Below are 25,282 nucleotides of genomic sequence, written 5' to 3' on the forward strand. Positions count from 1 at the left end.
TTCAAGGACACATTTTAAGAACGAGCCACGCGCAAAAGCTGCATAAACATGTCAATTTTAAGACACCCTTGATCCCATTGGAGCGCATTCCTTGGCGAGACAACAATTACGGATGCTTATATGCAAACCCTTATGCAGTGCTCGATGCTGCATGCCGATCTGTTGGTAGACCCACTGACCCCTCACCTGATGCGGGGACGCGCGGCTGGTGTCTGTTGTTGGTCTTGTCGGACATACACTGTATGGTGGGTTTGAAGGGGACGCTGTTCTGACCCAGCCGCTCCAAACAGAGCTCCTCCAGACGGAACCACCTGCGGACATACGGTCATTTGTGGATTTGCATCCCAGCTGGCCGAAGCTATGATGGGCAGTGCTAGCAAACAGACTCGTGCATAGTGTGAAAGAGGACTGACGCGAAAATATGTCACGGATGAAAGTGCAGCATTGTATGCTGGGATGAAGCACGCGTAGAATAAAGTCTAGCGCCGCAACAACCAAATTTTGAAGGTTGGACCATTTCTTTATTCCTCTTTTTCGAAAGCAGTTCGAAGTCAAAAGAATGACACCACCCCAATATTACAAAAGTTCCAATCTCACGACTCAAAAACATGTCTCTCGATAGTCTACGAAACAGAATCACCACAAACATCCCCATGGCTCCCCAGCCTACACCCAGCCATCGCTCTCACTTTGCGTTATCCTCCTCCTCGTCGGCGAAGCTGGCTCCGGAGGCGGGCGTCCAGCCGTCGGCGGGCGGCTGCTGCGCCGGACTGACGAGTACCCGGGTCTGCTGCGAGAGCAGGTGTGGTACGGGCAGCTGCGGCGGCCGAGCGCCCGGCGCGGACGACGAGTCGCACTGCTGCTGGGAGAGACGGGATGCACGGAGAGTTAGTGGGGTGGGGGTGAGCTAACATGATTACTAAAAATATACAACGGTAAATTTCGACGCTCATAAGATATCAGGCATTTAAACCGTCGGGCAATGATAAAGGAGCATCAGTGTACGGATTGTTGAGCACTTTCTGTGATACTACGGCAAATTCCCATAATAACAGACAAAACGCCGATGAAAACAAAAACACTCTAAAGTCGGTTCAATCAAATCCAAACCACCCACCCCAATCTCTCCCGACAGTAGCCACTCGAATCCCCAGCACGCACGCACCCTGATCACGTGCAGGTACTCTCTGACGAAGGCGGCCTGTTGAGCGGGCGACTGTCTCGTCTCCACGGCGGCGGCGCCGGCCAGCAGCGAGCCCAGAGCGGTGCGCGCCGCCTCGTGCTCCTGCAGCGCCTCGGACTGACGGCCGAGGGTGAAGGCGATGTGGTCGTCGGCCAAACGCCAGCCATGACCCTCGTATACCTGACGGGGGAGATACAAGGTCAGCAAGGAAGGGCGTAAAGTGGTTAAGGCGATTGAGATATGAAAAAGAAACGCACAATTCAGGAGAACACCGTCATTGAAGTGGTCATGATCAAAGTACGAACCCCGAGGGGTCTTATAAAATGCACGTGAGGAATCCTTACTGAAACTAGGTTCATTTCATGTCATCAAACCTTCACGGGTCCCTCATCTCACTCCCCTGTCTCCAGCCCGCCCTTGCTATCCCTAACCAGCCCTTGATATCCCCAACAACCTAGTGCCACCGATCCCTCGACCCTCTCACCTGCGCTGCCTGTTTGTAGGCCCTCAGCGCGTGCCGCCGCTGACCCGCCTTGGAGAACCGGTGACCGGACAAAATCATATGGAACGCATATTTGCGCAGCGCCGGTGGCTGGGAGTTGAGGAAACAGTGCGCCGCCTGCTCCAGCAGCAGCGCAGACCTGGTGGACAAAACCGGAACTTTAGCTTCAGGGCTGGCCGACAGGGGCGTGAGGCAGAGCACCGGCAGAGAAACTTGCGCAGTACCGCGTGTGGTGGCTGTTTGCTCAGCGTGGAAAAACAGATCAATGTCGGGGTGAGTGACACAGCGTCAGGTAGCGAGACGCAGTAAGTCAGCGGGAGAAACATGCTAATATGAGCTATGGAGTTATCGTGAATGGCGGTGGAAGCCTCGATGAAATGAATAGTGGCTGGAGGTTGAGCCGATTTTTAATTCGCTTAGCTATTAGCCGTCGTTAAAGATAACGCCAAGCTGTCTGATCACTAAGCAGGCTATGCTGTTGTAAGCGACACAACAGGCTACCACAGGAATTTCACTGAGTAAATGAGCTTACAAGTTACAACCACAGTTAATTAACACAAGGAAGCGATTAATGAAATTCAAACGCCGTCTGCAACACAACGTTCAACGGCATGATATCATAATCTAGCGACATCACATGACAATCATTTATTCTGATAATTATGTAATAATAAGGTCTCGCAACCCGTTGCTGTCAGCATCCCTGGACTGATGTATTATGCATTGAACCCATTGACCCTCCGTTGGCAGGAGCCGGGAGCTCGAAATTATTGGAGCCAATCATCATAGATAGTGGCTCTGATGTCCGGCCCTTTTGGTTAATGGTCTCACTGGGCACCAAACAATGTGATTAGTCACGCGATTGCATGCGAAATGGGCCAGCGTCAGGCGGCGACCGCCAATGACATTTAGAATGAACTACTGGAGAGGAGCACGAGATGTGGCCTACCAAAGAGAAATGATATTGCGTATTGACTGAGCCAGGCAATAACTGAACAGTCCCCTAGCAATAACGACAATTTATCGTTTGCTTCAAATGACCTCATCTCCAGCAACTATGAAACCTTTAAAAACCACAAAAATGAACAAATTGGCCTCTATGAACTCTGCTGATCCAACTATGATCCAACTAACCCACCCTGATGACCCCCACTGACCCATCCTGGTGACCCCACTGACTTGAGGTCGGCGTCCTCGGCGGTGAGCCGGATGAACTGCAGCGCCGCCTCGGTGAACTGCGCCCGGTCCTTGAGACACTCGGTGCTGAACAGGGTGGCCCTCAGCGCGTAGTTGGGCATCCTGCCGGTCGGGGGAGAGGGGTCCTCCTCAGCGGAGAGCGAGCGGCGCAGGGTGGCGCTCAGGCGCCGCGCCAGACGCCGGAACCGCCGGCCGCCCGAGCCGTCCCCCTCCCGCTCCTCGTCACCGGCTCTGTCCGCGCTGGCGATCAGCTCCGCGGCGGGACGGACGGCCACCAGCCCGCCGCACACCGTCTCCGGCATAGAGGTGCCGCCGGAGCCGGCCGGGCTGCGGGACGAGCCGCAGCGAACGAACATCGCGGGACGGAAGGACGCTAGGGTCGGGTAGCGCAGGGAAATGGAGTGGATCTCGCTGTTTGGGTAAGTTAGTAGCGAGCGCTGAGAGTATCGGACGTTAATATGGCCAGAGGTGAGGGATATCACTGTCTTCGGGGGTGAGAACTGAGAGGATGTCCGTACTGAGACTTGTTGAGGAAGAGAGGCGAGATATCGCCGCCGAAGTCTGGTTAGGATGGCAGGGACAGGTGTACCACGACTCTCCGCGCCCTTCGCCCCCGTCGATAGCACCCGCACCGCCGCCGCCGACACTGCGACCGCTGTCACCGTCACCGGCGCTGTGCGGGCCCCCAGCGACCGGGCTGACCCCTGGCGGACCGCGGACAAACTACAGGGCTCGACTCGCCACGCCGCCGCGCGGCCGACCTCCGCGCTGCCCGGCCGAAAACCGGTGATCAGAAATTGATTTTCCAGCCGGGTGTTGAGACGGAAAATTCGTTGAAGAGGCGCGGCGACGGGGAAAATTGGGTTCCTCTCAAAGGGCCGACGTCGCCTCTGAATCACTATGCTTCAAAGATGAATATGAGATCGAATTGAAAGGGTGGCAGCTATTGCGTTAAGCGTTGACAGTCATTGGGCGAAAATAGATTAACCGCTTGTCGGTTGCGAAGTGTTGTGGACGTCAGTGACAATAAAAACGTCAGAGCACCTCGCGAAAACACGCGACTTGTGGCAAAGTGAGACCTGAAGTAGGGATGCACCTGAGCCACAAAAGGAAAGGAAGACTCTGCACATGGTTTTTGCACAGCCAAAGCAATGTTATATCGGTGCTTAATCATCAGAGTATGGTGCCATAACTACGACAACCAGGTACCCAGCGGTAAACCCCAGTAGAATTAACATTACAACATCAAATAACATTTAAGCGCATCACAGCGACCTCATAAACCACCAGCTTCACACAGCCACGAAAATCCCTGGGCTGAAATCCTCTGGCCGGTGAATTCCCTGTCGAAATCTAACTACTGCAGGCCCGCGCTGAGCCGCAAATTAGGGTGAGGAGTAGGACCGTCCGACCAGTGTTGGCGGGTGTGTCAGGTGACAGGTGTGTCAGATGTGACAGCTGACAGATGCAGGGGTGACTGTGTGCCACCACCTGCCGCCCGCAGATGCCCGCGCGGCGTCGAGGGGCCGTATTGATTGCTACTCCCTTCGGAGGCCCTCTGAGTCAGGGGCGATTTCACAACACATCGGCTCGGCAGGTGACAATTCGGGCAAACGATGGAACCAACTGCTGCTGGTACTGGCGAGCTGTCGGAAACGATGTCACAATTACCGCCAACACCTTCGCCACTGCCTCGTTTGTCGGCTGCCTGACATTATTTTCGCTCCTGTACCATGTCAGTCATATGTAAGTGAAACCGAAAGCAGTTATCAATGTCAAGCCAAACAGGCCAGCAACTGGTCCAAATGTCACACTGCTATCGACTGCATCCGGCAGCTGAATGTTATGATCGCTCAAAAACCGATGCGTTTTTCCTGGGATACGCTACTAAAATGCTCGTTGTTTCAAAAATACGGCACACTGGTAATCACACCGAGTGTGATCACACTAATCACATAGCAAGTGTGTAAACTGTAATCGTCAATGAACATGACCTAAGACCCGCTAAAAACTGACAAAATTAATCATGCATGCTAGAGAGTTACTTGGTTACAAAATGACCTTGTGAAACGTAGAACACCATCGCACGCCTCCGAGAACGAGAATCAATATATCTGACCGCCAGCCCCGGCCACCCCGCAGAGGGCCGTAACTCTGACACATTGGAGAGATGGCCCCACGAGCGAACCCAAGACTTCCTTCAATCCACACGGAAATAGGAGAACGGTCTTACTGCCCCACAAATGTAATTTCATAAATGTCTCAGCTCTAACACAAAATGAAGTGCTGCGATGTAACATGGAACGGCGCGATCAGGCGGCTATCCTATCTCGCAAAGCGGTAGCGAGAAAGGCAAGGCATGCCGTCTCCGCCTGCCGCAATCTAAATTCACACAAAGTGATGCGGGTTAGAACACTCACTTGCCGAACTCCCGCCATGGCAGGACGATTAGCAACCCGCATCGAATCCCGCCAGCTGGTCGTTTGATTATCACACGATTGCCACCGAGTGCGGCGTACATCCAAGGGGCGCCCCCAGCTGTCACAGCCTACCAGCATTGCGGGCGCGGAGCCATCGCTCGGCCCATCGGCTACACCACAGATGTGTCTACAGTGGCCGCAGGGGACGGGATGGAGGGGGACAATCGTGACGATCGACCAGACCCGCCGCGAGGCCCCCGCAGTTGCCACAGCTGTTGACAGCTCCGCGGCTGTGACGGAAGAATCACAACACAACAACCTCGGAGGGGGGGGGGGGCACGCACGAGACCTGTGTAATTACGGGGAGTGAGACACCTCGAGGAGGCGTTACCGGTATGTAATAACGGTACATCTATGATAGTCCCATGTCCTTGCCTATCTATGATAGTCCCTTGCCTGTCCCATAGCTCAGTTGGTAGAGCGCTGGACTCCCGGTAGTGAGAGCCCGGGTTCGAGTCGCTCCGGCGCTCGATATTTGAAACTCCTGACGGGGATGGTCTGCGGTTGGTGGGAGCAGCCGCAGCCAGTTGAAGTCAATTGAGTGGGACAGGCCGTGTCCGGCTTTGAAGGGCACGTTAAACTTTGGCATCTAAATTCTCCCGTTACCCGGAATTGCGCGATCGGACGGAAGGGGTCAGGGTCTCCCGGTCTACGCAACAAGCTCTGCTTAGCGTAGGCTTCGGCTCTGTCAATCCGTCCATTCAAACATTCGAGCTAAATTTATAAAAAAAAAAAATAGTGAAAGGGTTCATCGGTGTCCGAAGACTTTCTAAATGGACAATTTGGTTTGCAAGCTTTTCATAGCGCTTTCGGTAGCGTTTTCCGCGCCAAAGCTGACGACCATTTTACGCAACGTGAATGAGAGGCGTCATTTCATCTAAGGTTACATGAAATTTCGTCGAAAAGAGTAAAACGACTCTTGTTTGGTCACTGAAAAAGAAACCTGGGACAAACCTATTTTCAAGCCAAGTGGCAGGTAGTGGAAAACGTGCTCTTCTCGCGTAGCTCGAAAGGTTGTCGAAAGATGCTTTACAGCTGACACTAACCAAGCGTCAAAGGTGTCATCTACGTCACAGACCTTCCTTCATAAACTGAAATGAAATGCACATAATTCAATAACACACAGGCGAAAGTCTGCAGCCTTTTCCTCTCAATTTCTCACTAAAAGTCTACCTCATCTGTTCTGGAGGCGCCGGAGGCTATCACTGGAGGCACTGGAGGCTATCACTGTCTCGTAGTTCATGAAGAATTACCGGGCTGTGAGAACACTCTCTGGATACGCCCTCTCGGCTCAGCCCGCCATCCATCAACACAAGATCTGCTAAATAAATCACTCTGCGAAACGGCTGCTGCCAGCCGCCCCGGCTATATTACATGACATACGGCGCACGAAACAACCGTGGATGGCGCGGGGTCCGACGGACCTGCAACAACGCTTCCGGGGTCGTTCAATATTAATGTCTTACACCGTCCTTTGTTGCAATGTGGCGAGCGGATGGTATGACGCTTTACTCCGAATGCTGCACCAAATGTCACACGTCAACCGACGAGCCAAACAATGCCTTGGCGCGGCGTGCAAGGAACCGTTCCTTACGGCGCTATTTGTTGCGCAATTTCTTTCGAGGACTGACATTAAGCACCAAGAGGCGCACAAGCAGTCCGAAGCAGTGCAAACTTTGCAATAATTACTGGCCATTGGCCAACGAGCATACACTGAACTAATTTCGCAAAATAAAGGCAATCCTGTTTCAGATTATGCATTACCAGAAAATGGAACAAAAACTTCGAACCAGTGATTACAGCAGGAGTATAATAATGACAAAGGATGGTAATAACAAGGATGTTGATGAGAAATGCTGAAGTTTGTATTATGATCAACATTTGTTCACTTATGAAGTTATGAGATTTACTGGCAAGACGATACTCGAGCATTTTACGTCTTACCAAACGATAAGAGACCATGGAAGCGTAATAACTGCTTAGCACACAACACGTAATAGCATTCAGGTACGTTGGCGAATCTCTTCATCATTTGCAAGGTTGACAGATGATCGGTAAAAATCGTACTAATAAATATGAATCAAGTTTTTAATCTGAGCCCGTTATGATAAATGAAAGGTGCGCATTTAAATTAACGAAATACAAGCATTCAAGCAAACGAGGATTACTAATAAAGACGAACACTGTTGCTACTGAAATAATAATTATTTGAGAAAATACATCAAATTAGCGTGCGGGTTCATGGAGAAATCGAGACATGGCGACACAGGCGATTTCTTACACTGGTCAGTCGTCATCTGTCACTAGCCAGACTGCAACCCACCCAGTTCATGACCTTGTGGCACGGCCAGTCTGTGAGTGCAATCAGTCGGTGACATTGAGACCCGATCAGCCAGTGAGCTCATGATCCCGTAAAACGGCTAATATCTATTTGGTGAGTTATGGGGCCCACCAACAACGAGGCTATATGGCGAGAAAAAAAGACGGTCTATGTCTAAGGGACTGACCTGCACGTGTCCAGATAGGTGGTGACCGCCTGGTCCAGGTAGTGCTGCGGGAACGGCTTCCCGTGCGCGCCGTGCAGAAACACCGACAGTGCTGCCATCTCCACCGCGCCGGCAAAGTGCAGCCACGCCGCGTCCGCGTTAAAGTCGCGCTTGGCAGTGTGGTACGCCTGTGGGCGAGGACGGTGGGGTCTGGTGGATGGACGGAATGGGGAGGCTTTATGTCGTTACAGCACTGATACCTCAAACTGGATAGATAACCATCACATAGGACGACTTTCAAATCGCCACCTAAGTTATTTCTCACTGATAACGTGCGAATTGAAACTGTAGGTAACGTAACAATGATTGTCGGCAAAGCAGCTAGAACAGCGCTATCTTGCATGATATTGGTATCTGAGCTACGGTTCCTGACCAGTAGAAGCCCCGTTTCGTGACCCATATGACATCTCAGCGCTGATTCCTGAACAAAAGACTGTTTGAGCTCAGATTCCTCACCTGGTAGGCGAGGTCGTAGTGTCCGAACATGAAGGCCAGATCACCGAGCCGGCGCACCTGGATCTCGGGCGCCTCGTGGCTGTAGCTGCGGTCACGGGGCAAGAACGGGCTACGGTCAGGTGGGACTGGGGATGTGTCGGAGCCCTGACAACACATGAACACCTGACATGTTAGAACTGGCTAGCTGAACACAGCCTAAGTAGTTACTGAGATATAGCTGAGGAGGGGGACGCTTGGGAGCGATTTATCGCCGAAGACAAGAACTTTCACAGTCAAGATATTTGGATGGCGAAACCAGTTAGTTGATAAGCCTTCCGCAATAGTTGTGACGAAATAGGTGCGACAAAACTCACATGACGCTGTTGGCCGCCGCGGCTCCGGGCTTGTTTCCGCCGAACCACCGTTTGGTGGCGCTGATCAGCGACCGACTCACGCCCTTACGGTTGTTCACCTGACGAAATACAGAAACACAAACAGTGAGGCGAACGCACACAGTTGGTTTGGTTAACGATAGTACTGCATCAACTTTAGCATCATTGTTCATCTTGAAGTAAGTGGAGAGACATTACTTCATCTGAATGAAGTCTCTGCAACGAGAGTGCCTCTAGTGACCGATAAGAACACGATGCTACGAAGTTTGTTATGGTGTTGGCTGCATGCTCGAGGGTCCAAGGATGTTTGTTTGTTTGTTTGTTTTGTTGGGTTAGGCCCTTTCGGTCGACAAGACCATTGCAGAGCCGGAAGGATGATAGGAATTAGGGGGAGACATTGGTCTGGGCAGGCACCCTAGTGAGTCGCCGGGGCTGAGCCCGTCCAGAGGACAGACCACCCAGCCCCAAGGCACTCACTGCACCCGGCTACGGGGTGCGCTCCCTCAGGAGCAGCGGTGCCGCTCCAAGGGAGCAGCCCGCATGAGATAAAGTTGCCTGTCCAGCCCGGAGGGGGGTTGCGGCGTGGAGGAGAAGGATTTCAGTATCCTGAGGATAGAAGCACGGAACGGTGACCAAGGATGCTGCTAACTGATTAGTTGTTCCGTACATTACTCGTCTTTCCGACTCCAGCCGGTCCCACCAGCCCAGTCATACGTACCACGTCACTGAGCGCCCTCATCTGCCGCTCCACGTGCGGCATCAGGCCGCGGATACACATCTCCGAGATGAAGATGGTGATTCGGTCCAGGTCCGAGGCCGACAGACACATGCCGTGGCCCTGAAACACGGGGAGACGGGACATATTACACCATACAACACGAGAAACGGGTAGTCGGCTCGGTCAACAAGGGCGTAAACAACAAGACTGGCGTTATATTCAACAAGAGTATCACATCCAACACAAGAGCAATTGTTATCTGAGGAGTGGATGCCTGCTCATTTAATATTTTCGCATGATCAGATCAGAAAACGTGTTCACAATCTGACTCAGCAAGTCGCATATGGCGTATCTATCGAAAGCTTGCGTGCAAGCTCAATTCTCCATTGCCCCAGTTGTTTTTTTTTTTCTCCCGATGATCGAGCCTAGCTTCTAGTCACCCCTCCTCTCCGCGTACTCTCACCTGCACCCCGCCCGCCTGCTGGCTGGGGTAGCTGACCCGGTTCACCAGCACCTCTGGCGCCGCCGGGTCTCGTACCGTGCCGTCCCCGCCAGGCGCAGGGACGGCCACCGCCGCGGGCACCGCTCCGGGCGCCGGCGGGCCGAGCGGGGAGAGGGCGGGCGCCGAGGCCACTGCGCGGACCGGGAGGGGCGAGCCGGCGCCAGAGGCCGCCTCCGGTGACAGCGGGTGGGTGGTCAGGTGGGAGGGAGAGGAGAGCTCGCCCTCGACCACCAGAGAGGGTAGGGAGATGAGCTCGGCCACCTCGACCGGCGTCTCGGTGCCGGACAGCTGCGCCGGAGTGCCGTCCTGCAGACAGGAGGAGGGAGAGATGGGTGAGACATGATGGAACGCTGATAGAATGCATGATAGACGAGGTACACGGTACATGATTTCAGACTGATGACATAACCGACATGATAGAATCATGCGAGCACATTAACGTGCACACTGGGCAACTATTGTAAAAAGCAAGCGTTTGATAAACTCTGTAATACAGTCATCCCAACACATCCGATCGTCGCGTGCGCCGGTAAGCGGTCCGCGGATTTTACCAGGTTGGTCGGCCGCCGGAGCACATAGCCCGCCCACGGGTCCGGCTGGTGGGGCTCGCGGTGCTCGGGCCGGCGCGAGTTGAGCCGCAGGTGGTGGCAGCAGTGAGCGCCGTACGCAGACTTGACCTGCTCAAACACCGCCTCCGCACTGAAGGCAATGTGAGGGAGATAGACGGTCAGAAATGACGAAAATAGCTTGAAAACAAGTCACAAAGTAGCTTTATGTTCTCTTCTTAATGATTCTGTAGTGATATTCATTCATTACAACAGTGGTTTCTGACGACGTGATTGAACGGTCGATAAACTCCACGAGTCAGGAATATCTTGATGAAAAGTTCCCAGTTAACACCAGAACACCAAAGGCTATCATTTGATGAACAATACCGTATATCACCAGCACCAGCACCAGCTACAATCCACACTCCACCTCCCACGCTCGCTCTCCTCCATCAGACCGTCACTCCCCTCACCTGGCGACGGGCGTGGCGCCGCTATCGGTCACCAGCAGGTGATAGATGAGCACGTTGTTGGAGAACCAGCGCGCGCCGCCGGCCGGCTGGCCGTGCTGCTGCTGGTGCTGGTGCTGCGCCAGCTGCTGCAGCTGCTGCAGCGGCGCGGCAGCCGCGCTGCTCACCGCCAGCACACAGGCCACGTACCGGCGCGCAAACTCGTGCTCGCCCGGCGGCTCCACCTGACGGCACGGGGAAGGAGTTAGGTGGACCGTTCAACTGTGGTGGTTGACAAATTATCCGTCTTACAGGTCACTAGCAAAATCTTATGAGAGACATGTTCAAAGTAGAAACAAATAATTGATTCGGTTATTTAGTTATTCGGGATTAACAGACGCGTTGACTGCGAGGTCATTTGCGAGGTTTTGATCCAGATATATTCATCGAAACTGATTGTATCTATGGTTATGCAACTGACTGAACATAACACCTACCAACTGATTGATGAATGAATTATCGGCGATCAATGCTTTCAATAAATTAATGACGTTAGAACGTGTACACCGGGAACTGTTTGAATGGAACCAAGCAATGGATCTAACCACTGATTACACAAACAGCCCGGGAGCACCCGCAGACTCCTCTCCCCTCCCACTACCTACCTGAAGGAGCCGCTGTCTCCAGGCCTCGAACCACGGCGCGCTCTCGGGCCGCTCAGCGGGAGCACCATCGTCCCCCGTCGGCGGGGGTAGGCTCTGGGCCACACACTCGGCCAGCTGACGGCGCGCCACGTGCGCCGGAGGTGGCGCGCTCAGAGACCAGTCGTCCAGTGCCAGGTGCAGGTCTCGGACGGTGACGAGCGAGTTCAGAGGGTCGCGGTATTGAACTGCGGAGTACAGGGGAGGGGACAATTAGAAGCAGGGTCACATTACCTACTGAACTGCCGGAGGAGGGGGAAGAAGGGATGGGAAGTCGGTTACGAGGGCCACGACTCACAGTAATGTCGTATGTTCGAACGACGGAAATTTCGCGTGGAATACGACGGAAACGGAAATTTCGCGTGAAATTTCCACACCGAGGAATTCCTCGAAAACGGCCATTCGGGGAGACCCGTTTCGCGTGACCCCGCAGGATTACTCGCGTTTCGCGATGCCCGACCAGCCGTTTTCAAGAGGAATTCCTCTGCGTGGAAACCACACGCGAAAAACGGCCCGTCAGAACGCAGCCATGAATTGTCAGGGAGTGGAGGGGAAGGAAGGGAGGGGAGGAAGGTAAGATCAGATAAAACAGTCAAGGTATTAAACTGGACTGTTGGAGGATGGGAAAAGTAGTCTGAGTGGATGAAAGAAGATCTGCTCCAAATGGGCACAGATCATCATCTTATCTGGATTATCAACAAGACTATTTTATCAATGGTCCATCAGTGTGTTACTAACCATATTTTCATGTCTACTGTCCGCCATCACACTCACACTCACCATCCTGGTTGACCTTGCAGAAGGGCTGCAGCAGCTCCGTCAAGGTGAGGTCATTCTTCATACAGATGGCCTCCACCTCTGGAGAGGACATGACAGCAATTCTTGGCCGGAATGCCTCAGTGATGAACTGGGCAGCTGTCTGCGCACACTTTGCCATGGTGTAATGGTCTTGGCGACTGGAGGTGTTCTGTACAACCACAGTCACACTAACATGCTACAGATGTGTCCAGCTTCACACTGTGGAACATAGAGAATGAGTTATTAGGATATTCCCATTTTTGGTATCCATATTCGTTGCAACAGCGAACCGAAATTGAAGTGTAGGTATTGATACATAAATAATAAAAGCCTTGAACTACATAAACCTTGCATCCTTGTTAGTAAAGCAATTCTTCCAGATACTGTTAAGCTTTCAGTCACTTACCTGGCCAAATTAACTACAACAAGCTCCTGAGCATTGGATCAGCAATTTTCTGCTTTTTTGACTCATGCATTTAGCAAAAATCGGCAAAAATTGCTCATAGCATTATTGCAATGGAGACACTTCATAAGCGTTGCGCATATGCCTAGGCGCGCAACTTTATTTTCACTTATTTCAACATCGGTCCCATTGACAACTTTTTTAGTAGTCGTGTTGTTGGGCTAAGTAGCGAAAATCATCATAAAATTCTCTGAAATGCTTAATTTTTTCACGAAAGTTAAAGTTCAACCTCCTAAAACTTAATTTTCAAATACTGGAACAGCTGAACTTTGATTCCCTTTTTTGTATGGGGGATAATTTTTTCAGTACCTAAATTTCAGTTATATTGCACTATCATAAGTTCAGTTTGCACTATCGTCTTTTCGCAGGCAATTCCTGTCAAACACAGGTATATCCGGTCATTCCGCACTATTTTAGGTAGTATAGAGGCGATGCCAGATCTGGCATATAAATGGGTGTGTGGTAGCTCATTTTGCACTAAATCCGGTATATGAGCACTATTCATGATTTCACTGCCGAGCACGAGCTACTGCTATGATTACAGTGTTCTTGAGCCTTGAGGTATTTATTTTTTATGTTGTACGTAAGTTGGACATCAAAGTATGATCCTCCATTCAGCGTATTACTTCCACGATGAAAACGTTATTTAAGTTTTGTTGCATAGGTCCTGCCCTCTACGCAATACACCACGCCCGGTGCTGCCCCTAACGACTAATAGGCATGCTGGGTATATATCAGGTAAATTTGTGGACAAAAATGCGCATCGCTTAGGTTCGTGGGACAAAATCATGTACGCAAATGTACGGTACACGGTCTGCCCACCGGCTTCATCTGGCTCACGATGCAGCGTGACCACTCAGGCTCCTCAGCAAAGTACCACCCCCTCGAAATGAGAGCTGGCTTATGGCTAGGCGTTAGGCCGCTGAACGATGAAACGCTGCTGCGAAATGCTACAATCAAGATCCATCTAGTTGATGTGCGTCAATGACAGACACGTCCCTTCCACGACACGTACGGAAGGGACGTCGAGCGCTTCCAACTAAGCATGGGAAAATGCCACTGCACATTAGATTAAGCATTTGCTACTGCAATGCTGTACCTACATGCCCATAGCGCCGTTAGATAACCTGACAGAATAAAGACAGCAGCACTGGCGGACCAGTACGCTTGGGCGGACGGTAGGACCCAACATATCCTCGCGGAAATCGTCATCACTCTCCAATCTCCATGCTAAGAACCTCGCTCAGTTCACTCTTGGACAAGAAAAGGCAGGATGATCGGCACACGCTGAGGCTGTACGTAAATCAATCTATCCAAATTTGAGATGGACAACACCTAAGATCCCCATTGCCGTTTGTACTAACAGTAAGATCACTTCCTCTCCCCTCCTCGCCCAGTCCGGACGTGCGCCGAATTCGCCACGCTGTGGTCCCAGTAGCAGTGTTGAACACCAAGTACTGAGAAGTATTTAGCAAGAAGTGTATTGACAGAATGATGAAGTATTGAAACTATAAAAAGGTTCACAAAATTTTGAATTTTGAGATCAGCTTGTCAATATTGAAACAGTAGAGACAAATCTAAGACCAAACATAGAGGCAGATTTACTTCTGTAAACATGTCTAGTGCAAAGGCTACGCGAGCCAGGACTGGCTCCACTGCGTCACAATTGAAGCAAGATGAGAAGGAAAATCAAGAAAAGCAAGACAGTGAAGTGGGAGTGCAAAGAGGGAAGGCGCCAAAGGTAAAGCCAACGAAGTTTGTCTGCAAGGGTGGAAAAAAGGTATGTGGGGTTATTATCATGGATGGGGAGGACTCAGTGAGTTGTGACCTCTGTGAGGAATGGTATCATCCAAAGTGCCAGGGGCTAACAGTAGAGGCTTTTCTAGCTCTGACAAACTACGACTTCATTTGGCTATGTGAAAACTGCAGGCCAAACTTCATGGACACTCTGAAAATGAGCAAAAAAATTGAAGCAAAGATCGACAAGATGGAGGGAAAAATCATGGGAGTCCTAGAGACTGTCAGTTCGGAAGTAGAGCGAAGCAAGATGGTAGAGGAAAAAATCAGCTCAGTAGAAAAGATAGTAACATCGAAGCTCAGTGACCAAAAGGTTGGGGTTGAGAAGGCTCTCAAAGAGCACAGTGAAATTGTGCAGTCAATGCCAAAGATTCAGCTAGAGCTACAAAAGAGCACCCAAGAGCTCAAAAGAATTGTAGAAAAGAAGGAAGATAAAGAAGGCAGGGAGTTGAACTTGATTATCCACAATGTACCCGAGAGTCAGGCAAAAGAGCCGTCAGAGCGGAAGAAATATGACTCAGATAGTTTCCACAACATAGTGGAAGCTCTCCTGGGTGACAATGTGCAGATGGAGATCGAAAAGGTTTACAGGCTGGGAAAGAAGAAGATCTCGGAGGATGGAGCTGCAGAACCAAGACCGAGGCTAATGCTTGTGGGCCTGAAGAAGAAGGAAGAGGTTGAAGCCCTTATGAGGAAAAGATGGGATCTGTCTAAAGTTGGCTTCAGCAACATTTATCTCTCACGAGACCAGACCCCAGAAGAAAGGGAAATACAGAGAAAACTAAGGGAAGAACTGGCAGAGAAAGGAAGAGAAACTCATCGAATCTTTCGGGGAAAGGTTGTCCCTCGGGACAGGTATTAACTCAAGTAGGAAAACAGGTCACCTATCATGCATGTATACAAATGCAAACAGTTTAAGGAATAAGCTGGGTGAGCTGAGGGTGAAAATTGACAGTGCAAAGCCTGACATTGTTGGCATAACAGAAATCTGGCAAAAAGAAGATATAGCCTTTCCAGGTTACCATGAAGCGTTCCGCAAAAACAGAAAAGGATTACAGAAAGGAGGAGGTGTGATGATCTTGGTTAAGGAGAGTTGGGAAGTCCAAGAGTGTAAGGAACTTAGTGAAACAAAGCATGGAGATGTTGAAGCTGTCTGGTGCACCATCAGATTGGGCAAGCATGATAACCTACTTGTCGGGCTAATTTACAGGTCCCCGAGTAATACCCATGAAGATAATGAAAAACTTTTGGAGACGTTGAAGGCTGTTCCTCAAGTACATGCCAGGAAAGTAATGATTCTGGGAGACTTTAACTTCGCTCACATAGATTGGGAAAATGGGACGGTGGAAGGCCCAGATGACTCTGACCAATCCCAGTTCATGAGAACCATGAATGACTTGTACTTATGTCAACATGTCAGTGGCCCTACACGCTTCAGAATGGGTCAGGTTCCATCCAGACTAGATTTAGTTTTCACAAATGACTCAAATGCAATTGATGTAGTTAACACAGAAGATCCACTTGGAAAAAGTGACCACGCAGTTCTGACTTGGAACTACCAATTTTCTGATGCAGACAAGACATTTGAAACTTGTACCAAACGGAACTTTGCCAAAGCTAACTTTGAGAAAATTAAGGAGTCACTAAGAGAAGTAGACTGGGGATTTCTGGAATCTGCTGGGGTAGAAGTCATGTGGAGCGGTATTAAAAATGCACTAGAGACAAGCCTGAAGGCAAATGTACCATTGCACAAAAAGAGAACCAACAGAAAGACAGCACCATGGTGGAGCAAGCAGATAATCAAGTCAATCAAACTCAAGCACAAAACATTCAAGAAATATTGTGAAACAAGATCAGAGGAGGACTATAAGAGGTATGCCACACAGAGGAATAAGACAACGACCTTGATAAGAGAGACAAGGTATAAATATGAAAGATCATTGCTAAGCAGCATCAAAGAAGACCCCAAGAAACTGCACAAGTATATTCGCATGCAGCATACAACAAGACCTGTAATACAAGCACTAAAAAGTGAAAGGGGACTTACTGAAACCGAGAAGGAAACAGCAGATGTTCTTCAAAAATACTTTACATCAGTGTTTGTAACAGAACCTGGAGATGCAATTCCACTATGTCATGCCAGGGTGGATGCAGATAATACCATAGAAAATATTGAAGTGACTGAGATAATGGTAAAGAAAGAGCTTGAAAGACAAAACACGAACAAATCAGCCGGACCGGATGGTATCCCAAGCATTATACTTAAGAAATGTGCAGATGAGCTGGCACTACCTCTTGCCAGGCTATTCAACAAGACCCTAGAAGAAGGACGCCTCCCACAAGAATGGAAAAGAGCAAGAGTAGTGCCAATATATAAGAAGGGATCAAAAAGTGAGCCGGGAAACTACAGACCCGTAAGTCTCACCTCACAGGTGTGTAAGGTTATGGAGAAAATTGTTAAACAGGTGTTAATGCGTCACTTCGAAGAAAAAGATCTATTGTCAAATCATCAGCATGGTTTCAGGAAAGGCAAGTCATGTCAGTCAAATTTGCTGGAGGTGCTTGAAGAATGGACAAGAGGAATAGATGAAGGACTCGGGCTGGATATACTCTACTTGGATTTCCAGAAAGCATTCGATAGCGTCCCACACAGAAGACTCGCAGCCAAGTTGTACAGTTATGGAGTTCAGGGAAGTATACTCAACTGGATCAGTGACTTCCTACATGGACGAGAACAACAAGTAGTAGTGGGAAAAGGGGCTTCTGACTGGGGTCAAGTGACCAGCGGAGTCCCCCAGGGCTCAGTACTGGGCCCAATCCTGTTTCTCGTCTATGTAAATGAAATACCGAGCCTGTTGAAGAGTAAAGTAAAGATGTTTGCTGATGACATAAAGATTTACAGTACTTTACAAGACAGTCATGATCCTCTCAGGCTGCAAGAAGACCTGAATGTACTGAGTGATTGGTCAAAGGATTGGCTCTTGAAACTCAATCCTGGAAAATGCAAGATAATGCACTGTGGAACGGACAATTTAAGGACAGACTACTTTATGAAGGACGCCAATGACACCGTCGTAAAGCTCCAAGAGACCGAAATAGAGAAGGACCTTGGAGTCTTTGTCTCAAATGACTTAAAGCCAAGTAGACACTGTCAATGGGCAGCCAACAGAGGAATGACAGCCCTCCGTCTCCTGAGGAATGCGTTTGACAGGATCGATGTGAAAAATTTCAAGTCACTGTTTACCACTTATGTTCGTCCCCATCTCGAATACTGCATCCAGGCAGTGGGTCCACACACTGTCCAGGATATGAAGACTCTGGAACGGGTGCAAAGACGGGCAACCAAACTGGTAAAGGCAATTAGAAATATGTCGTATGAGGATCGCCTCCGTACATTAAAACTACCCAGTATCGAGGACAGGATACGTAGAGGTGACATGATTGAGACCTACAAGCTCCTGACTGGAAAAGTAGAAGTGAATCATGAGCAGTTCTTTGAGGTGACACATCAGGGCAGAACAAGAGGACATGAACTTAAGCTTGTAAAGAAAAGGGCAAAACATGTTTCAAGACTTAAGTTCTTCTCAAACCGAGTAGTAAACTTGTGGAACCAGCTACCCAAGGAAGTGGTTGAATCTTCAACAACCAACAGTTTCAAAAATAACTTTGATAAGCTGCGCTGGGCCACAGTTTCCTCAACCTGATCCGAAAGTCTTGTCATGATGTGAGCACCAAACAGACCTGGTCTGACACCAGCTCACGAGACTAAACCTAAACCTAAACCTAACCTAAACCTAAATTCCTTGCCAAATCCGTCCAAGAAGCGCGCCTTGCGTCCTATCGGTCCTCTCAAAACGCATGCGCCGAAACAGACGCTAATCGACCTGGCAACAAGCAATCTGTAGCTAGTACAGACTAGTATTGTAGTTTATATCTCCATAATATACTAAAATCCTTCTAGATTTAGTAGGGATGCCTAAACATCTACCAAAAATAGTGCGAAATGACTACCATTAGGTGCCATTCAAACTAAAAGTACTGCGAATTAGACTGAAAGTAGTGCTAAAGTCCCTTAAATAGGTGTTATAACTGGTTAGGTGCTAAATGACCCTGTTATACCTCAAATTAACTGGAAATGCCTAGTTTTGCCGAAAATACCACAAAATGACCGGTTTTTAGTGCTGAGAAAATTACCATCCTTTTTGTATTTAAATGCAGTGTGCCAAAGTAACGAGTTTATTTCTTTGCCGAGAATTTTTTCTACTAAAATGAGAGTTTTATAATAAATTTCTGTACATTTTCCACTTTGTGCACTGCAAAAGTATTTACGAGAGCTTGTTTGTAATCTTCTGGGAGATTCACTTCAATGCTTCAACTTTGACTTGTAATTTGTAAATTAATTAGAATTGGAGTACGTTTCAGTTTGGGGGTTTGATGCTGGAACTGTTTTGCAGGATTTTCCAAGAGTTCTGGGCTGCTGGAGTAAATTTTTCAAGAGTGGTAGGTGGGGATGTTTCCTCGTTGATTTTCAGCATATTTTTTATTGTGTTTATGGAATATGGATATTTGCTTAGTTACTTGGCTATTTGTTGTGAATTTTGGCAAAATCAATGCACTGTTTTTTTGTCAGGCTGTCAAAATAATTTTAATAAGAATGATAAAACAGTGCAAGATTTGCACGAAGTGCTTGTTCAACTGGGTTCAAGTCATACCAGCTCTCAGTATTCATGACTCCTGATGGGGGTAGTCGTAAAGCAGGCGTCATATACCGTGAATATGGCTAGAGGTGGTGTGACGGGCTGTGACCTCGAGACTGGCGATAGTGTCGTCGCAATAAGATCACTGTGCATAATGATGAACACCCAACAGATAAACTCGCTTGCTCGCTCATTAGTCAGATTTCAGAACTTGATAGATCTGGAGATAGCATGCTTCAGTTTGCTAATAATAATTTTTATGAGTTTCAACAAAGCAACACTGACTGAATGATTCAGTCCTGTAGCTCAGTTGGTAGTGTTGGACTCTCAGTCTCAGACTGGTGGGAGCCTGAATTTGAATCTTCTGCAAGCCTTACAGAATGGCACTGTCTTCACAGCTTGCTGCTGAAGAGTGAGTTGGCGCTATGGCTGACGACCTGGTGGGAGCCGAGGTCGGTTTGGCCACAGAGTCTCAGCTGGCGCTGGATGAGTTCTGGCCCAAAATGACAGAACAGATACAGAACATGTCGGTGGTGAGTGCCTATGGCTGTGTTGTGAAAATACAAGCATGACAATATTAGCATTTTATATCCTGCTCAGCTGCTTTCATTTCACTGCTTTTTGGCTGGATTAGATAAAATACATTTCATGAATTTGGTATTGTTGATGATTCAACAGCAACTTGATGTCAAATGAAGTTGCCTTGACAGGAAATGCCTCGTGAGCTTTTGGGCTTATGATGGGCTGATGTACATTTTTACCATTTCAGAACGATTTCAAGCAGCAGGAGCTTCCCCTGGCTCGTATCAAGAAGATCATGAAGCTGGACGAGGATGTGAAGATGATCTCTGCAGAGGCGCCACTGCTTTTCTCCAAGGCGGCGGAGATGTTTATTCACGAGCTGTCACTACGAGCCTGGATCCATACAGAGGACAACAAACGCAGAACACTGCAGGTTAGCAGAGCTTATGGGCTTAGTTTTAGCTGTTAGCATTTTAGAGTTAATTTGATGTGTGACTTATTCATCAATGCTCATCTACTTTTGTTTCTTTGAGCTATTACTTTGGACACGTCTCATAAATATGCGTAGATATATCACAATGGAAGAGATGGTTCTGAACAAAGCATGACATAGCCATTTCTCCGCGGTGATGGACGACGCCCGGATGGCATCACAGCTTTCCCCTACGCAGAAGGGAAGTGCCTCGTCTGGGATGCTACCTGTGTGGACACATTCAGCGCCTCATCAGTCGCCGCGTCAGCAGCCCGGGCAAGCGCAGCCGCGACCGCCGCCGAGGGACGCAAACGCCGGCGGTATGAGGCCATCAGTCGGCGCTATCTGTTCCGCCCGGTCGCCGTGAAAACATCCGGAGCACTGGGCTCGGACAGCTGTTCTTTTTTAAAGGACCTCGGCCGACGCATCGTGCAGGTAACCGGAGACCGGCGGGACATGGAGCGCCTCATTCAGCGGATATCGGTGGCAGTGGTCCGCGGAAACGCCACGGCCATACGATTAGCGGGAGCCCACGACAGACCTGACGTCAGAACTGCTGTCACCAGCTTTGACAGAAGCGGTGGCGACAGCCGTGGAAACAGCCACGACGTGGACCGCTGCAGCAGGAGCAGCTGCGGCGAGAGCAGCGATGAATGCGGCGGCGGCAGCGGCCGAGGAAGCGGCGGCGGTGGAGGTGACAGAAGCACTGGTGAGATCAGCGACGGCTGCGACAACACTGGCGAAGGGAACTGCAGCGTCGGCTGCAGCAAGGATTCAGCGACAGCTTTGCGACCCGGTCCAGTGTTGCCAGTCCGTCCATCTGCAGGGAGTCGCAGTGAGGCGCCTAGCAGAAACCCCCTAGATGACCCAGACCTGGCCTACTACCTGCTGCCCCGCCGCGAGTCTCCACCGATACGGATGCGGACTCGCCGACGACGCAGCAGCTCGCCGAGAAGCTGTTATGCCTCTCTCCCAGCTTGGCACAGGACACGCCCCGACCGCCGCGCCCCAATGCGCTGACCGCATATGCCGCGCTCCTCGCAGAGATGCGTGAGAGCATCCGCGACCACGGCGCTGCTCCAGAACCGCTGTGAACGGTAGGCGCACAGGTGCAACTCGAAGCACACACTCCCTGCTCTCCGGGGGCTGTTGGCCAAACCCGCGTTTTTTTATCGTGTGTCGTGGAATTGTCATGTGTCATTTGTCCGCCCTTTTTAAGCACCTATGTATGTATTTACACTATTTTTATGCTTTTAATCGGTGCAACGGGTGACGTGTTCGTCATGTGTTTTATCCGTGTTTTAATAGTGTTTGATCATCAATAAAATTTTTTCTCCGGAGTAACTCGTCGTTTTTTCCACCAGCGCAACGACATCGCCATGGCCATCTCCAAGTTTGATCAGTTTGACTTTCTGATCGACATCGTGCCCCGTGACGAGAACAAGCAGCCGGCGCGCCAGTCGGAGACCAAGAGCAGCGGAGGCGTCCTGCCCGACCAGGTACCTCCCGCCGGCGGAGCGCCGGGACAGCGGGGTAGTCAGTGACGGTGGTGGGGGTAGGGCGACTCGTGGCATATCTACCGGCTTTTGTTACTCCATTTGAGCTAGTTAAAAATTAAGAAGAGTGCTTCCGCTTACCACTTTTTTTTAGTAACCTCTATTGTTTGCCTAAAATGAAAATGGGCGATATAACTCAAACAACTCGCTGTGAAATTATTCCTTTTCTGACTCCGAGCAATATGATTCCTCTCGTCAGCATAAACCGGAGGTGCGGTACTTACTACTTAGCGAACCTAATGTAGCGATATAGCCGCTCCCATGTGCTGCCTGACCAGTCCAGCGCTTGAAGAACACTTTATTGGCATGTTGCGTAACTTCTGCCTGCCTGGGGCAGGTGCAGTACTACTTCCAGCTGGCTCAGCAGCACCAGGCAGCCCTCCAGCAACAACAACAACAGCAGCAGCAGCAGCAGCAGCAGCAGCAGGTGACGGCGGCGACGTCAGCGTCCCAGCAGCCGCAGTCGATTCAGATCATCAGCGGCGGGCAGGTGCAGACCATTCAGGTCATACCGACGTCGGGCACCGCCGCCACGCCAGAGGTACGGAGGACCGGAGAGGGATGGTTGGGTGCTGTAGGGGAAATTGTCCGTCTTGTGTTGCGGTAAGGCCCTGCCTCGCATTTCTCATATAGTACCGGTATTGTTTCTTTGATTTTACGCGTAATACGATTTGTAAATTGGTGTGAACTAATTTTGTCGTTCTATGATTTTCACACTGCGTTGTTTGTGTATCTCGGTTAAAACCTGCCCAGCGATAAAAGTGCTAGCTTTTTAGTTAGTCTGATCGGTTGTGTTGCATGTCATTGGTTTATTTCGCCGTCCAGTCAATCCTACATCGCCATCAATGCTTCCTAGTCTGAGACGCATCCTTTTCCTCCTCCCCAGCCGACCAGCGGCCAGTCGGGGGTACAGACGGTACACCTGCACGTGAACGCGCAGGGGCAGCTGGTGCAGCAGCCGGCGCCGGCCCAGCAGCAGCAGCAGCAGCAGCAGTCGCCGGCGCAGCAGCAGCAGAGCGTGCAGATCATCCAGCAGGTGATGGGCGCCGACGGACAGGTGCAGCAAATACCGGTGAGTTCGGGGGTGGCAAAGGCAAGGGTGAGGGGGTGAGGGATGGAACGGACGGAAAGGATAGCGATTAGGTGATAAGTTGGTTTGGGAAGTACATACCATGATTATTGACGTTTTATCATGACGTAAGTTTGTCTAAGTGATGTTCGTACTCGTAGCTTAGCCGTCTATTTGTGTCAATTTTCTCGAATCACCCAAGCCGTGGGCTCGCTGTATTTTCTTTTTCTAATGCACGGCCGTGTAACTTTCTAATTCTATTAACAATGTCGTACCGAGCGTCTTCTTCCTTCATTGCTGGACCGCTCTGTCCCGTTCACGATTTATCTTCTGGGTCCGTGTGTCTCTCAGGTGCAGCTGAACGCCGGCCAGCTACAGATGGTTCGGGTGGCTGGCCAGAACACCACCGGTCAACAGACCATTGTGCTGCAGCCCCCCGGACAGGTGAGTCGGGCTAGTCAGGCTCGGATATTTTACCTCCCTTAGTCCGTTGCTGGGTTCCGTATAAGGTGCGCCGATGCCGTTGGTGTTCGCTATGTGTGGCTACAGTCAGCGTTCTGCTGTATTGTTTGTATTCGGTACCTGGTCTATCCGCCGATCTTTTCCACTGCCCGTGCCCCGTGTTCTTAGTATTATGTGATGCTCGTGTTCTTTTCCCGTTGTAACGTCCCGCTCTCCGCTGTCGGCAGGGTCAGCAGGCGGTGCAGCTGGCTGGCGGTCAGCAGGTGTACATCGCTCAGCAGGAGAGCTCCTAACTCACCCCCCTCTCACCCGTCACACACCCATCCATCGTCACCCGTTCACCCTCCCTGCGTGATGCACCCTGCGGCCGGCGCCCGAGCTGTCTGACGGTGGCTGACGTCATATCACCTGCCGGATGACGTCATAGCGCCTGTCGGATGGCGTCACACCACCTACTGGATGACGGCATATCACCTGGGGTAACGTCACATCATCTGCTGGATAACGTCGCATTACCTACTGGGTGACGTCACTCAGTGCTCTCGACGATCACGCGCGGTGCACCGGCTGCCGGCTGGATTCCGGCGAGTTTTTATAAACTAATCGCCGGCGAGGACTGTATCGGTGCTCTGTGACATTGGTCTCACACCGTGACTAGTTTTTGACCAATCGGTCGGTCGGGAGATCCAGCTGTCGTCTTCATGAAGTACCTGCGCTATGACCACGGCGTGGTGTGGTGGGACAGATCGACAAGGGCAGTGCAGAAGACCAGGGGACGAGTTCCGTTATGTTGGGCTACCGCATGACGCCACAGACTGGCGCGGATGACTATCGGAACAGCCGACTCGAGGAGCGTGGCTTCTTTCCTGAGGGATTACGACCTGTCCGATGTGGTGCGATCATCGCGGTGTGGCGTCTGGTTTCCGTTGGGAAGGGCGATGATGCCAGCTGAACAGAGGAAACTGTGTTCCGGCATGGGTAGAACCTTTGCCGTTGCTGAGTGCCAACTCGGAGACACGCAGTGGGCTAGTTTGGTGTCGAAGTGGTGAACTAAGTGAACAATGTGGAGAGCGAGTGAACAGTGAATCGAGGGCTGAACTGACAGCACCATGGCGCGTGGTGAAACCCCGAGTGTTTCTGTGACGATGAGGCGAGCCGAACGGGGTGCCTGCGTGTGCGAGTGTCTTTTTACAACCGATCGTATTTAAGCGTCACACGTCGTGCGGAACCGTTTGCGAGAGTGGACCAGCGTGCGACGAACAATTGCTGATAGCATGCCCATGGTACAAGAAAAACTGTGCACTTGGTATTGTGTTCCCGGCGGATTCTTTGGCGCCGAAATATTTTCCTTGCGAAGGATGAATTTGTACTGCGTTCCTTTCAGCCGGTTCTGGAATACGCACTTATGGGTACTATGTTCCAGTATCAAATTTCGTTTGTTCCCCAACGCTTCTTCGGTTTTCCCTTTGCGTTTTTAAGCGATCTCCATGATATTTGTCGGAAAGGGAAACGAAATATTTATGTGACTGTTTCATTCATTTATCCTATCATTGAGTGTTATTTTCGGGTCACCCATTGGCCATTCTCCGCTTTGCACGACTTCAGTTCGGTTGAAGAGCACCAAAAACAAATGTTTGATAATATATGACATCCATAGATTCGGCAAATCTTCGTTTGCGGACGCCCACTATCGAGCAAAACGATTCTTGAACAAGATATTACAAATAGGTGTGATCGGTTGAATAATTCGTAACTTTGTTTCGTGTGAGACTTGAAATTCCAACACCGAAGAT

The 25,282-nt window shown here is 50.3% G+C and overlaps 2 protein-coding genes across 19 annotated transcripts in view; one reads left to right on the forward strand and one right to left on the reverse strand.

The window, feature by feature from the left end:
• The window catches only part of LOC122385146 (trafficking protein particle complex subunit 8-like), a 35,558-nt gene extending 22,561 nt beyond the window's left edge, over positions 1 to 12,997 (reverse strand). The window contains exons 1-15 of one of the 2 annotated variants that reach the window (XM_043373198.1): positions 12,858 to 12,997; positions 12,434 to 12,670; positions 11,618 to 11,841; positions 10,977 to 11,197; positions 10,507 to 10,654; positions 9,917 to 10,261; positions 9,454 to 9,573; positions 8,718 to 8,815; positions 8,365 to 8,449; positions 7,870 to 8,036; positions 2,865 to 2,984; positions 1,668 to 1,824; positions 1,166 to 1,363; positions 690 to 859; positions 187 to 311 (exon numbers count right to left, since the gene is read on the reverse strand). In XM_043373198.1, coding sequence (XP_043229133.1) covers positions 187 to 311; positions 690 to 859; positions 1,166 to 1,363; positions 1,668 to 1,824; positions 2,865 to 2,984; positions 7,870 to 8,036; positions 8,365 to 8,449; positions 8,718 to 8,815; positions 9,454 to 9,573; positions 9,917 to 10,261; positions 10,507 to 10,654; positions 10,977 to 11,197; positions 11,618 to 11,841; positions 12,434 to 12,590 — 2,335 coding nt within the window. In that variant the 5' untranslated portion in view covers positions 12,591 to 12,670; positions 12,858 to 12,997. Of the gene's footprint in view, positions 1 to 186; positions 312 to 689; positions 860 to 1,165; positions 1,364 to 1,667; positions 1,825 to 2,864; positions 2,985 to 7,869; positions 8,037 to 8,364; positions 8,450 to 8,717; positions 8,816 to 9,453; positions 9,574 to 9,916; positions 10,262 to 10,506; positions 10,655 to 10,976; positions 11,198 to 11,617; positions 11,842 to 12,427; positions 12,671 to 12,857 lie in introns of both variants that reach the window. The other variant, XM_043373197.1, reaches the window with a different exon arrangement.
• A 1,349-nt stretch (positions 12,998 to 14,346) lies between these two features.
• Positions 14,347 to 25,156, forward strand: LOC122385148 (nuclear transcription factor Y subunit gamma-like). Of its 17 annotated transcripts, none has more exons than XM_043373203.1 (9): positions 14,598 to 14,655; positions 19,166 to 19,211; positions 19,807 to 19,941; positions 20,178 to 20,363; positions 21,767 to 21,901; positions 22,296 to 22,499; positions 22,845 to 23,030; positions 23,379 to 23,471; positions 23,717 to 25,156. In XM_043373203.1, exons 3-9 carry the CDS (start codon positions 19,834 to 19,836, stop codon positions 23,780 to 23,782), a joined length of 978 nt encoding a protein of 325 aa, XP_043229138.1. In that variant the 5' UTR covers positions 14,598 to 14,655; positions 19,166 to 19,211; positions 19,807 to 19,833; the 3' UTR covers positions 23,783 to 25,156. The 17 variants fall into 17 exon arrangements, with proteins under 17 accessions (XP_043229140.1, XP_043229146.1, XP_043229151.1 ...); XM_043373202.1 differs by having other exon boundaries at positions 14,603 to 14,694; XM_043373209.1 differs by having other exon boundaries at positions 14,603 to 14,655; positions 22,302 to 22,499.
• The last annotated feature ends 126 nt before the right edge of the window (positions 25,157 to 25,282 follow it).

The sequence above is a fragment of the Amphibalanus amphitrite genome, unplaced genomic scaffold (genome assembly GCF_019059575.1).
Source record: "Amphibalanus amphitrite isolate SeventyFive unplaced genomic scaffold, NRLGWU_Aamphi_draft 000210F_arrow, whole genome shotgun sequence".
Taxonomy (NCBI): Eukaryota; Metazoa; Arthropoda; class Thecostraca; order Balanomorpha; family Balanidae; genus Amphibalanus; species Amphibalanus amphitrite.

Coding starts and splice junctions, on each gene's coding strand:
- LOC122385148 (XM_043373205.1), top strand. CDS start 19,834: ATGGCTGACGACCTGGTGGGAGCCGAGGTCGGTTTGGCCACAGAGTCT. Junction 21,902..22,295: donor GAGGCGTCCTGCCCGACCAG/GTACCTCCCGCC, acceptor TGCCTGGGGCAG/GTGCAGTACTACTTCCAGCT. Junction 23,031..23,378: donor GACAGGTGCAGCAAATACCG/GTGAGTTCGGGG, acceptor TGTGTCTCTCAG/GTGCAGCTGAACGCCGGCCA.